This window comes from Melozone crissalis, unplaced genomic scaffold (genome assembly GCF_028551555.1).
Source record: "Melozone crissalis strain CALT ecotype California unplaced genomic scaffold, PUWL_Pcris_2 ptg000013l_1, whole genome shotgun sequence".
NCBI classification, from domain to species: Eukaryota; Metazoa; Chordata; class Aves; order Passeriformes; family Passerellidae; genus Melozone; species Melozone crissalis.
The window spans coordinates 44,362,254-44,376,977 of record NW_026535791.1 but is presented as its reverse complement, the minus strand read 5'-3'; the positions used below and the strand labels follow the sequence as shown (position 1 = coordinate 44,376,977).

Here is a 14,724-nt window from a genome sequence, read left to right as displayed (position 1 = left end):
CTGTATACGTGCTGTTACACTCAGAATCTTTTTTTCTAACTGCAGAGATGAGACTCATGTTGTATCTAAAGACAAGTAGTTGTTGTTATTTTAATTAAAACTCATTACAGCTTGATCCAGGAATCATTACTTGGCTGGATCCAGTAATTACTGGAAAAGAATTAATGCTTCTGTATAGGGGAATGTCTCAATAAGTAACTATTCAGTTAAATTCATTGCGCACATAAAGTGTCTACCTCTGTCATGCTGTAATGCTCACCTTTTGCCTCCACTTCTGGGCTGTAGGGTTTCATTTTGGTGGTGGGTGTGGAGGCATTTAGCAGTTGTTGGCATCCAAATAACTTCAGATACTAAAAGATTTGAATATCTGAGGAATATGATGTTCATGTTGGTAGTTTTCTTCTTCTCTACTCTAGGATCCACTTAGGGTCATTTTTATATTTGCTGACAATCTTTTAAATGTGGTCCTTTTTTCCTTGGTCTGCAGCTCTGAGTTACATCCAGATTTACTGTATGTGATACTATACATACAGCTGATCACTCTAGAACTAATTTTACCCAGCCTTAAGTCTGCAGTTCTTTAAGTGACCATGGGTGAGCTATAGCCACAGTCCCACCAAGTGCCAGCTCTGTACCCTCTCTCTTTTTATCCTGTGCTTCTACTCCATCCTATGTCTCCAAGTCTGAAGGCCTCTGCTATCATGCCAGGCCTTTATATTTCTACACTAAATCATTGTATTGAGTTGTAAAATGATGATGGTATGATGCAAATATAAATAACAATTAAAACAAATCAGCCACAGACATCTGTGCAGTTGGAAAAAATTGTTGTCACAGCTGAACCAAGTTTAATTGCAGGCTAAAACAAAGTTGCAGGCAGGTCAGTAGAAGTTCAAACAAAGCAAGTCTGAAAATGCTCAGTGTTTGCAAGCCCTGCTGCAAGGCTTCAGGCCCGTCACTGGTGATGGCAGTGTGGTATCTACAGGGCTATAGGGTAACAGAGCTGCAAGGGCCGGAGAGGGACACTGGTGACATTGTCTGTTGTGTTACCTCCAGACCTTAAATACTGAGGTCAGGGTGTGATGCCCAGCTAAGAAGTTCTCAGGATGCTTGTCAGCTGAATATGGGAGTACAAACATGGAGATGCTGCACAGAATATCAGTGCTGCTCATTATAGTGTTTTTCTCAGCCTCTAGCATTGCCTGCTCTCAAAGAAGACTCCAGGCTTGATTAAGCTTTTGTTCTGACCCAGTTTTTTTATCCAGCTTTTGGTCCCACCTTTTGGCTGGAAGGGTGCCACCATTTGCCTCTCCAGCAGAAGCAGTGGATGTAGGAACATGTGCCCACACTGTGATGCAGTTCAGTAGCTTAGTTTAACCTGTTGCTGAAAGTGGCTTTGATGAGGTGATGGACTGTAAATGCAGTGTGGCTGAAATGTAGCTACCTGCTCTCATCTGGGCCTGAAGATCAAGACAAGTAGCTGTGGACAAAATGATCATTTCTGCTGCCTTGCTGTGGAAGTTTGACTGCTGAGGTAGGCAGCATGCTTATTTGAATTTCTGATAAAGTCTGGTGGGAGGCAACAGAAGTTAGCAAAAGTCAGCATCACTGTGGCTTGCCTTAACATGCAAAAATTGGGAGTCAAATAGTCATGAGAGTGAGTTAGTCATGAGCTTAAGAAAGGAAAGTAATTTGGGATACATCATTCACATTTTCAGGCTTTTTTGTGTTCATGCAAAATTTGCTTTTACAAAAAGTGAAATTCATGCTAGCTTGGCCTATAGTAACATTCCAGTTTTAGAAGTCATGTAAGTGCTTGGAGAATTGACAAAATTCTGACATTTAGGTACATATTTTTGAGCACTGAGTGCTGCAAGGAACTCAGCATTAATATCCACCCTTTGTCTTTGCATACCATTTATAACATTTTTTTGTAATTGTTGCCTCCCTGCAGCAGTTGTTATTTTTAAAATAAATTTTGAAGGCCACTAAACTGCATGAAAGATTGATCAGTATTAGCTGCTGAAAACAAAGTAGATTGTGGTTACAGTTACTTGAAAATTGTTTTTGAAAGCCCTGTACTCCAGAAATCCATGGCCATACCCTATAGGAGTCTTAATATTCTTCGAATTCTTGGAAATTTGGACTGAATTGTTTATTCCATCAGATCTGTTGGTAGCTGGCAGAAAATAAAATTATCGTGGAATTAAGTGTTGCACAACATGTCCTGCAGCTACTGCAGCATCTCTGTCTGAATGGAGCATTTTAACCTGTAATATGCTGGCATGAGGAGATATGAACCTTTGAAATAAGTACCTGCAACATTTTTATTTATCCTCAGCTGTTCATATGTTTGCTCATCTTACACATGAAAACCATCAGAGCAGCTGAAATACTTTTTGTTACTCTTACCAAACTTTTTGTTGTTTCTGTCTCAGAGATAACATCATAATATCTAATACATGACATTTATTTTCTCTAATAGCTTTTTTGCTCAATTACAGTTCAACAAACAATATTGTATTTTGGAAAGGCTGATGGTAAAAACTGGGGAAACTCATAGAAGTTTTGACAAACAGGGATCAATTGTTGAATTATGGTATTCTAATAGGAAGCTATTGATCTTAGATACTGATTTGAATGAAACTCATAGAAATATGGCAGTGACATTTGGTCTGGTTTCCTCCTATGACACTTCAGAGACAGTCAAGTCACTTACCTATTTTCTTTGCACCTTGTGTTCTTTATTTATTCCAGTTTTGTGCTACTGATTTGGGTTTGTTTTATTCAGCAGCCAAATACCAACCAGTTTCAATATATTCCAAATATAATTCCAGTATATTTAAAAGTGATTGATGATCATCAGTTCATATCACGATTCCTACATGGTTGGGTTTCAGTTACTCTGCTACAAGTTAATCACAGAATCACAGAGTGGGTCAGGCTGGAGGGGACCACAGTGGGACATCTGGTCCAACCTCCTGCTCAAGCAAGGTCATCCCAGAGCACATGGCTCAGAATGGTGTCCGGACAGTTCTTGAATATCCCCAGTGAGGGAGACTCCACACCCTCTCTGGACAATCTGTTCCAGTGCTCAGTCACCTGCACAGTAAAGAACTTCTTCCTCATTTTCATGTGGACCTTCCTGCGCATCAGTTTCTACCCATTGTGTCTTGTTTTGCTTGGCACCAACAAGAAGGGCCTGGCTCCATCCTCTTCACACCCTCCCTTCAGATACTTGTATATATTGATGTCCCCTCTCAGCCTCTTCTCAAGGCTGAACAAGCCAAGCCTTCTCAGCCTTCCCTCATAAAGAGAGATGCTCCAGTCTCTTAATCACCTTTATTGCCCTCCTGGCTTGCTCCAGGAGCCCCATGTCTCTCTGGCACCAAGGTGCCCAGAACTGGGCACAGCACTCCAGATGTGACCTCATCAGGGCTGAGCAGAGAGGCAGGACCACCTCCCTTGACCTGCTGCCAGTGCTCTTCCTGATGGTCCCCGGGACACCATTGACCTTCTTGGCCCCAAAAGCACATTGCTTTCTCATGGACAGCTTTTTGTCCACAGGACCCCCTGGTCCTTCTCTGCAGAGCTGCTTTCCAGCAGGTCAGCCCCCAGCCTGTGCTGGTGCCTAGATTTATTCTTCACGAGGTGCAGGACTCTGCATTTGCTTTCCTTGAATATCAAGTGGTTCTTCTCTGCCCATCCCTCCAACCTCTCGAGGTCTTTCCCAAGGGCTGCACAGCACTCTGTGGTATCAGCCACTTCTCCCAGCTTTGTGTCACTAGAACTTGCTGAGGCGGCATCTGCCCCTTCATCCAAATCCTTAATGAATAAGTTACACAGCAGTGGGACCAGAATTGAACCTTGGGGGACACCACTAGTGACAGGCCTCCTGTACTTGTCAAGGAACCTATTTTGAGAATTTGGCAGGAAACCAACGCAGCACACCCCCTCCATTGTATATTACAGGCTGATCTTACAGTTTGCCCACAGGGTAGTACTGGCATTAAAAAGGATTCCTTTCACTGGGAGGCTGTTCCACCGAGGCGTTGGAACGGGAACAGTGGTGGGAAGCATGGACTGGTGTTGGCCTCTGAGGAGTTAGAGGCTTATGCTTCACACTGCCAGCATCCCACCACTTGTTCACGTGACTCCAGAAAGAAGTGCAGGGAAGAGCAATGCAGTCAGGATCTTGGCCTGCAGCAACCCTCTGTCCCATTGATTTAGAAAGGTCACTGTAAGCAAACAAATAATTTTATTTTCCAGGAAGACAAAATGAAAGCAGCACAAAGGAATAAGTTACTGGAACAGCAGAAAAATAAATATTTAAAAAGATATCTACTGTTGTGGCCATTAGGCATAGCATAGGCATGTACTCTGTAAGAAAAAAAGTTACATGATCAGAAATACATGAACAAAACACAGTTCAGGAGTACAAAACAAGTGTTGATGGAGAAATATGCACCAGCAGATTTGCATTAGTAGCTTAGGACTCCAGTTTTGCTATGCTGCCTAAATCTTAGTAATAAACTTTGTGGAATATTACTCCTACACTAACATTTATTTTTAATTTTCTAAATACTTGAAACTGTTTCAAATTCTGAGTCAGTTATATCTTCTTTAAAGCACATAAGTTAGAGAAAGAATTTGTGCATTGCTGGTTTGTCTTTAGGTGCTGTTGTGTATTTTTCCTTTATATAAACATTTAAAATAGTAAGTGTAAGAATCACAGTGAGTCAGAACAGTCCCATGTGGAAATGAAGAGTGCTTGAGAGATTTTTTTGCTGTGCCTGTGACCCCATGGACCATTCCTTCCACGTGGGAAAATGTAGTGTCAGGAAAATAAAGTTTCCCCTGTGACTCTGAGGGGCAGTCCTGTTGCTCAGGTGAAGCTCACTGATTTCAGAGCAGGATGTCAGATCCCATCACACACAGAGAGGACAGTGCTGTCAGTGCTCTGTGATTCCTGGGTTGTTTTGCTCAGTATACGCTGACTTTAATTAGTGCTACATTAGTCTGTGGAGTGGATGAATATTATAGGTACATAGATCAGATAGTTCCCTAGACATTTGGTTGTAATCCAAACTTGACCAAAACTTCTTATTACAGATCTTGTTTCAGTGCTTTTATCCCTCTGTCTTGTCTGTGTGCCCCTCTCATTGCCTGTATGAGGGAGAATATGTTAATGCCATTGATCTGTAAACAACAGCAGTGTGAAATCTTTAGCAAATGTTATATGTGTCTGGTTCATCTCCATTTCAAGTCATAAAGTGTTGGGGTTTGGATTTGTTTGTGGTTTTTGAGGGTTTTTAAAATCATTGTTTGTTTTTATTTGTTTGTTTGTTTGTTTATTTGTGGGATTTGGGGTTGTTTGGTTTGTGTTTGGTTTTTTTCTTTTTTTTTTGTGTTCTGGGGTGGTGCTTGGGGTTTTTTGTGGGCTTGTTTTTTTGTTTGATTTGTTTTCTTTCATTGGGTTTTCCCCCTGCCTCACTTTTTATTGCAGCAGGAGGAGCTCAGAGAGGGATTTTGTTTTTTCCAGCTAGAGCAGAGTGTTTCTACATTCTTCATGGTCATAATGAAAGACTGCTCTAGGTGAGGCAGGCGTTGGGAGGGTGTTGAAAGGACCATCAAACTCAGATAAGTGTTTCCAGTCCAGACTCCTCAACAGGAAATATGTCCCCTGTTCTCATGGCCTTCTCATGCCTGTGTAGGCAGGGTGAGAACCCCAGCTCAGGAGGAATGAACTCATCCTAGGAAACTTTACCACAAAGTGCCCAGCACATTTCTTGTGAAGAGGGTAAAGGTTAATTTGGGGTAAAGACCACTTGTAAGCTGTTTCAGTTTCTGCTGGTAAAGTGACAGAGGAGCCTGAGAGCCTTTGGACTTCAAACTCCCCTGTAGCAAAACTTAGCATTTTCCATGGCATTGGACTATGTTCAGCTTGATAAAGCCGTTCTGCAAAGTGAAACAGAGCTGTGCTTTTTAGTTTTTAGCCAACAGACATATGTGTTACAAATGCTCATTTCCACCTCTGGATGTGTGTATTTTTGTGCTCCTAGAAGCACTAAAGGAATAAAAATATTCTAATGACGAATGAAATTAAAACAGTATCTCATTTAAAAGAGTGCTATTTTTATTTATGTTGTGAATACAGACAAATAGTTTTAAATTGCACAGAGAACTCAGTGGCCTAAATTGCAATTTCCTGTTAAAAGAACTCAAATATATTAAAAGATAAATCTGTGTTTTTAGATTATTTGAGTTTACTGAAGTTCATAGTGGGGAAGGATCAAGAAAAAATTTTGTGACTTACAAATTTATCTGCAACTAAGTAGGATCTGTGGACAGGAAAGCAAAAGGAAAACAAGCCACTTCCTGTGCTGAAATGCCCTTTTATCTAAATATCACTGGAAGGTTGCATTCAGGGATTTTTGCATTGCACAAATACCTTTGTTACATCTTGTGTTTGTTGATTTCATTTTCTTGTGGAAGACTTTTCCCTGTTTTGCTGCGGTTACTCACTTACTCAGAATCCTCAGGGAATCCTCAGGGAGTGACAAGTAGATTCTTCAGGCCAAACTTAATATTTTTGTTTTTGTTACTCAAGGTTCTGGGAGAAGGGGATATTTAGCCAGATGATGAGGGGAACCTAGACTTAGGAAGCAGACTGAAGGGAGAGACAGAGCCTCTTTGTGGAGCTGGCACCTGCCCGGTGTGTCTTTGTGGGGAAATAATGTCAGTGGGAGGCAAAGCTTCATATTGGGTGCTGGCATCACCTGCATTCTTTTGCCTTCCCAAGGCCTAGATCCATCCTAGTCCATTCATGGCATGAATGGACTGAAACTGTTGTCAATCCATGGATCTGCAGTAGACATGGTCTGTGTTGCTGCCTCTGTGAGTTTGGCGGGAAGGATCTGACTCAAGGTGCCAAATTCATGGCTTTGACTTTTCCTGTTTTGATCTGTGCGAGATTCAGGACATTCAGTTTCTCATTAAATGAGACAGAATAGTGAAGTGCATGTCAGACTGTAAAGAAAATAGCTCTTAATTGGAGAAGGTCTTAGCAGGGTTTATCTGGGAGCTGCAGTCCTTTGGGCTGATGCTCTGCTCTTGGGCTGCCTCTGCAGCCATGAGTGATAGTTTTTGATCCAGACCTTCACCTCAGACCTGTGCCTGAGTAATAAAGTTCGTTGCATCATCTTTGAAACAGGTGCTGGAGGTGGGTTGCTGGAATTGCTGAAAAATTGGGTTTGAGCCAACATGTCAAATCTAGTTTCACTGCCAAAGTTTTCTATTGTTGGAAGTAATAAATAAACAATAAAACACTCCCTGCATGCTAGTTATACTAGAGATGGTGCTCTTACACAAAAGGCAGCATGTTCATAACTTACCATAATCAGGCATTTCTTCCTTTCCATTATTTTGTCCATATTTATATGGTTAATAAAATGTTAGTTGGAAACTGGGCCATGCTGCAGATCCAAAATACTGTTTCAGCAATATTCAATTTTATGATTTTGTGTATTGTTAAAACATTTTCAATCAGAGAAAATATTTATGAAGATGTTGTTTGAAGAATGCAGTTGGCTAAAGGAGCCCTCTTGATGTTTCAAAATGGATTTTTCAGGAACAAGTACCTTAATTGTTAAGGTTCAGGGAATGGTCCTTACAGTCTGGAGAGCCTTGAGATTCTAAAACTGATTGCAATTCAGTAAGTAACCCACAACTGCTTTTTCATATTCTCTTGGAGATGATGGTAAACTTTCAGTGGTTATGGTTGTTTTTTTTAAAAAGCATTAAGGAAACTGTCACACTCTTTTTTTTTGTTTATTATTCTCTTCAGGTAGATATAGCAGTAGCATTTAGCCTTCCATTGCTGTTGCATTTTTTGCTTTGGTATGTCTTTTTACCTGATCTAATGCCATAAGTCTAGAGCACTATGGCTGTAGAAAAGTACAGTCTCAAAGCAGACTTTGAATCAGTCAGTAATTGGAGTATCCTCTTTCTCTTGCTTATTGATGTGTGAATTGGAAAAATCCTGTTTCCTGCAGTTGTGTAAGGAGTGTCAAAAAAGTAGATGTTAGGCTGAAAAAAGGTTTATTTCATGTTTATTTCAAGGGGTAGTTTGGTAGGAGATTTTTTTTCAAGAAGGGGACAGACCAAAGCACTGCCAAAACAGTTGGTGAGGTGAGGAGAATATTAGCTTGCAGTTGTAGAAACTAATCATCAGGGATTTATTCTGGGGCTGAGATGATCATAATTTTTGCTTGAGATCTTGCAAGCAGAGTGAGACCAAATGTCCCAAAGTTTCAGTCCCAGAAGACACAAGGTCACGTAGCTGAGCAGGATGGCGTTTGCTTTCCACAGCTAACTGGCAGGCCCGAGGGTAGCAGGGCAGAAATGGCATCAGATGAAGATCCTTTCTCCAGGTCATACACTTTTGTGCTAATATAGTGACAAATAAGTATTCACATAACAGAAGGGAGGCTTGTTCAGAAGCCTTTCCTGAACTGTGGATGTGGCCTTTACCAGTACTGGAGGTCAACAACAGATCCTCATGTTTCTGTTGAAAACTGGGCTTACAGCAAAGCTTCATGAAGTGCAAAGCTGCACAACATACACTGTCTGCCACCTTAGTGAGGCCAAAGCCAAAGGCTGTGTGTAGATAAATCATGCCATCTTCAGGAGAGGTTGCCTCAAAATGAATTACATCAGCCTTGGCATTGCTGTCTGCTTGAGTGGTACGAGTCTTTGGAAACTATCCATTTAAGGATAGATCCCATCTAAGGAAAACTCTTAATACTACCTTTTATTTGGTAAGAATGCTACTTTCTTTGGTTTTTCTCAAAAACATGACCATAAGGCTTTAATCGTTGAAGCAGTTGTCATTCAGGAGAGGGATCAGAGCACCTGCTATTTGGTTATGCATTGAGTAAAGGGAACTCACCCCTGTCTGAGTTAGCACAGCTGTAGGAGGGATCCAGTTTGCCCAGCTGCAGCAGGGCTAAGTGAGTCATCTAAATAATTTTTATAATTAGAGAGAGGTATCTCCATGGGGTGACTCATCCCACCTACCCTGGAAAAGAGTGACTTGTTCTCTGGAAGTGCCTCTCACCACTGACTGCACAGAGAACCTGAGTGGTGAGTTGAGATCATACAAAAAGATATTATCTCACCTAAAGAACATAGGAGTTGCCTCCTATGTTCTTTAGGTGAGATAATATCTTTCTGTAAGTCATAGGAGCTCATGTTAAATTCTAAAGCAGTCTTGGGTAATTGGTAGGGCTGGTGACTAAAGCAAGAAACTGAGACTGGAATTCCTAATTTCTTTTACTGCAATATGGGATAAATGGGAGATCTTAAAAGACATAGCCTTTTAATATAAATGTACTGAATGAGATGGTGGCATTATAAAATATAAATCTTCATTAAGCTGTAGTAAGCTTAAAAATAATTTGCTGTTACTGAATGCTCATTGCCACCTGTTTGTAGAAGCCTCCCTCACATAGTGTTTAGAGACCTGCATCCTGATCTTTTGAACTTCTGTGTTTTGACACAGAATCTTCTCTCATGACAGTAACAGTTGTAACTCTTCCAAACAACAGTATTTTGAAAGTTTAGCTGTAGAAAAGCAAGCATAGTAATAAATGTTGTCTTAAAGTCAACATATCATATACATTCCTTTTTCTTAATAGCACCAAGCCTTTTGGTAAACATGTTTACATATATTTCTTACAGCCGTTTTACCCACTCACCAAATGCTGACCTGAAGTCAGTCCTTCTCAGCATAAGCTTATTTATTTGTGCTCCTACTGTGGCTGGGTATTGCCATGACTAATGCTCTGTGAGGTCCAGTAGAAGATCATACAATATTTTTTATTTTCAGTAAACCTTATTGTGAGCAATGGTAATCAGAAGTTACACTTACAGTTAATCTGAGAATGGTACCTGCCCACTGGGCGTTATGTATGCAGTATAAATTTATGATGATTATTTTGTTTATTTTTTTAGATGTGGATTTAACTGATATTATGATATACAAAATCCCTCCCCACATAAGGAAAAGAGCCCTCTGTAAGTATGGTCCTTGTAAGTAATGTAAAGATGTGTCATTAAATGATAAATTAATATTGCAATTTAAAGGAATAGTTGAGATCTTAGAGAGGCTTGGAAAACTACTACACTCAGTAATATTTAAGTAGAAATAGCTTCAAAACAAATTAGATACCTGACCCTCTTTTAACTTATCAAGGATTGACCCTTTTTAAGGATTGCAGAGATTTAAACTGAAAAGCAGCCAGGCTCTTGAACCTAATTGCAGTCTGGCCTGTACCTTGGTGAACATGTCAATTATTCTCTAATATGTTATTCATAGATTCTGGGGGAAGGGCCTATGGCATCCTGTCTTAATCTCTGCAAGTATATTTTGTAGGTCTTTTCATCAGGCAGTTAGGTTTAATAGATTTACAGACTGTTAAACATCACATTATACAAAGAACAAACCAAGGAAAACCTATTGCTGAAAGAAAGGAAAATATAGGAGAATGGAAAGCCTTGGAAACTGTCAAAGAATTTTGATGGAAGTTTTATTTGAATAAATACTAGGACATTCAGTACTATTTGAGAAAGGTTGGTTATTCACTAGCCACTTAAACATTAATAAATAGAATAAAGCTTTTTTACGGTGTGTGATCAAATCTTGGAACAACCAGGTTGGTTAGAGAGGTCTTGTCCAAAAAGACCTGGTCCAATTCTTGTCCAAAACCAGCTGGACACTGTCCTGAGAAGCTTCCTTCAAGCAAAGGAGTTGGATTAGATAAACTCCAGAATTTATCCAACCTCAACTATTCAATATGCATTGAAAATCTGCCTGCTTTAATATTTGGCTGTAAGAAATTTTATCTATAGGCAGAGTGTTGTTTTTATACACTGTCACTGAGTTTTAGAGCTTTGGGGTGGGAGGTTCAGAGATCTCAATTTCTGCTTCTTCCATTCAAAAAAATTTTTTTTTCCTATTTGGAATTGACTTATGCCATATTATGTAAATCTGACTTGAATCAAATTCTTAGTTCTGAGTGGTAACAGACTGGCTTATTATGTAGGCAAAGTCCAAATTTCCTCCCTAGAATGAGCTCCTCGTTTAAAATCTAATTTCTAAGCTGATGTAGATGTCCAGACTGTGTTCAGTTCAGTTGTCTTACCTGCATAACTTGCATTTGAATTTTTGGTGTCCAGTGAAGCAGTGATAGTTAAGAAGCTTGAGTACCCCATAGAGAGAGAAAGATTCTTTTGAAATCCTCCAGAGCGGTATGCTGACTAATTAAATTCAGAGACTTAAGTTAAGCAGGTTGAATGTTCCTTTGGAGGCCTTCTGACAGATTTAAAGTGGTGTTTTAGAACAAAATGTAAGCTAGGTGCTTTATTTAATTAGAATGCATCTTGCTCATTGTTAGGCCCATCAACCTAAAAGGAAAAGAAATACTCTCCCATTTTGCAGTGTGGTTCAAATGTTTTGTAGAATGAATGACAGACTGCTGGGAAGGTGTTAGTTACTTTATTAGTACTTTTCAGGTTTATTAGATTTTACTCCTTACTTGCTAAATTAATAGAGTTTGTCATAAGATTATGAAACAAATAAAAAAGTTCCATAACTGCAGTGCTAGCACGGTTGATTGAAGGAACATTCACATTCAAAATCATAACCAAATTTTCTGTAGGCTTTCTTTCCTACTGTAATTTTCACTTCATAGGCATTGTGAGGGGAAGGACTGTCATGGATGTCTGTAGTCCAAAAAAGTGGAGGAAAAGCACCGATGCTGCCATCTGCCACATCAGCAGGCATCTCTTTTTGCTTTTTCTTTCCACCACCATCCCAGAATTTCAACCTCTCTCTGGCCCAGTAGGCATTATTTATAGTTTTCATTATCCCTTTCTCATGGCAGTAGAGCCTAGAACAGCACAGTGTGCTGACACTGACAACATTTCCTGCCCTTTTGTTCTGCACTCCACCAACCTGTTGTTCCTTTGTCATTATCCCTAGTGCTTCCTCTGCAGACAGAGGCCCCATCTGACAAATTTACTTGTGCTCCCCAGGGAGCAGAAACCAGGAAACTTCATTAAGGATGGTTTAATCACTTAGACAAAGGAGAAGAGCAGCTGGTTTTTAACATGTCTCTCTCAAGCCCCATTCTCTGACAGAAAAACTTTCTTGCATGTGGTCCAATTTTCAACAATTTGCTGTAAAATTTTGCAGATGTAGAGTTCATGCAAATGGAGTTACTATGCATTGGATCTGCCTTGAGCATTTTATTTGAATGACCTGAGATGATTTTATGGCAGCAGATTTGCTGCTGTTGAAAAAAACAGTAGCTGATAGTGGCCTAAAATTTTGGTGTGTATTTTTGCTTCCTCTGTTGCTTAGCATGGTAATGTTAGAGGAATAGCAATTGGATACAACCTGCTGCACTCTGCTACGCTGTGAGACAAACATCATTAAAGCCAAGCAGCCAGGAGAGAAGGGCTCTTCATGAGAAAATGACAGCAAGAGAACACAGCCCCCGCCATGGGGCCAAGTCCCGCACCGTGCAGAGGGCCTCCACCATTGATGTCACCTCTGACATGGTTGGCCTTTCTCTGACAGGTTTGTACCTTCCTGACAGCTACTGCTCTGTTACTGCTTCTTCCAGAATCTGCCTTGTGCTAATGTTGGTGTTTTTCTTTTAATTGCTCGAAGATTTAGATCTGTCTGGTTATCTGGAGGTAATGAGATAAAGGAATTATGCTAAAAAATTCTAAAAATCTTGAATTTGCAACTTTTAAAATAGACAAAACATTGAAATCAGAGGGGCATTAAAAAAATTAAGTTAGATTTTTTGTAGTTATGTTTGTCACTCAAAAATAAGCAGTGGGGAGAAAATAACAAAATAATGTCACGGTCTAGGAAGAGTCTTGGCAACCTCCTTGTTTTACATTGTATAAAATTTTCAAGAGAGTTCAGGGAGCTGAGGCTTGTCTCTCTTATCTTTTATGGTTATTAAATTAGGATTCTAACCCTCAGAGGTTTACTTTCATTAGTGAGAGAGACAGGTACTTTTAAATTTTGTCCTATTAACTACCACAGATTTAATAATTTGGAGTTAGTAGTGGCTCAGGCTTTAATCCTGTTGTTTTCTATTGAGATTAAGCATTTACTATTCCCATATTGCGTATAATCTTGTGCAAGTTTACATATATTAATATGTTTTGTAAACTGAGATCATCCCAGATTTTCCAAATAATTATTAGATACCAAGGATTACCAGATAAGTGTTTTCGATACCAGTCATGGCTCACTGAATTAAAGAAAAATATTTTTGTATAAAATGTAGTTTCTTTCTCTGTGTGATTGCAACTTCAGGAAAGAATTCACAGGGCAGTGATGTGAATTGTCTAATCTTGTGGTAATTTTTCTGTTTTACAGGAAACATTCAGGATCCAGATGAGCCAATTTTAGAGTTCAGTTTAGGTAGGCTTAGTGATTTTCATGCTAGTTTTGATAATGTGTGCTGTTGAATATGTATGAGGTTTTGTAAGTGTTGATTTTGAAGTGCATTTCATATAGTGAAGTTTGCAACTTTGCTCTGATTTTTGTGGAGATGGGGTACCGTTTTTGTCCTGCTTGTACAGTATCTTTTGATAAGCAGCCAGCAGTTTCATTTTGTGGAGTTTCTAAAAGTCTGTAACTAAAATATCAGTCTTACAAAATTTTAATGTTTACTATGTGATGATGATGATGATGATTATTTTTTTTTTTTGTTTACTTTGTTTATGTGAAGATGCAGTGAAACTCCCTTCACTGTCAGTTAATCAGCAGTTCAGATCTTCAAGCAAACTAGAGATTTGCTGGAAACACCATTTTAGGGCAGAATGGTTTCTAAGAATTGCGAATTACACCTAACTTCTTTCCTGGGGTTTCTGTTGTCAATTGATAATGCAAGATGCAGAAGTGACATGAATTGTGAGATGGTTGAATTTGGACAAGAAGCTTGTGCATTGACTCACCTCACTTGAAGAATTAATGAATAATATTTTCTTGCTGAAAATTCAGTCCACATTTTCAACTGCAGGATGTTTTTCTTGGCTTAATAGTGGACTTTTATTTGAAAGGTTATGCTCTTAACAGTAGGCTAATGAAAAATTAGAAAATTTTCTCAGTTGTGTGTAATTGTGTTATAAATAATAATCTTAACAAGCATTCTCAGAGCTGAATGAGGTATTTCAGTTATTTTCAGATAAATTAAAATATCTAGAATTACAAAGCTGTTTACCTAAATTTCAGCATTTACTTCATGCACATAGCTGAAGCTGAGTTGGACCACACTGTAGCTACCTGTATCTAGACAGATGGAATTTCGCTCTGAAATTTAATATTATTGTGTAGAGTGACTCGTGAAAATTTTTGGAAATTGTTTCCTACTCACCATAGTCCTTTTCCCAGCAGTTAAACTCACAGTAACATTTTAGAGGAAATAGATTGCTGTCATCTTGCAATTGCAAGCTGGTTTTCCTCAGCAGTGCTGCTTGATCAATGTTCAGGCGCTTCTGTTGGCTGTCCCTGGGCAAATGCCATTTGATAATGGGCTTAATGGAGCGTGGCTTGGAATCAAATGCAGCCAGGTCATGAGATTCCCAGGGGAAAAGCTGCATGTGGGCTCTTAGGATGAGCTTGCCAAGGGGTGGATA

General features: G+C 39.5%; 1 protein-coding gene across 13 annotated transcripts in view; it reads left to right on the top strand.

The window, feature by feature from the left end:
- Positions 1 to 14,724, top strand: part of INPP4A (inositol polyphosphate-4-phosphatase type I A) — a 110,660-nt gene that overhangs the window by 52,649 nt on the left and 43,287 nt on the right. For all 13 annotated transcript variants that reach the window (XM_054272199.1, XM_054272198.1, XM_054272197.1 and 10 more), the window contains 3 exons: positions 10,015 to 10,077; positions 12,425 to 12,643; positions 13,463 to 13,507. In XM_054272199.1, the coding sequence (XP_054128174.1) occupies positions 12,538 to 12,643; positions 13,463 to 13,507 (151 nt within the window). In that variant the 5' untranslated portion in view covers positions 10,015 to 10,077; positions 12,425 to 12,537. The remainder of the gene's footprint in view (positions 1 to 10,014; positions 10,078 to 12,424; positions 12,644 to 13,462; positions 13,508 to 14,724) is intronic.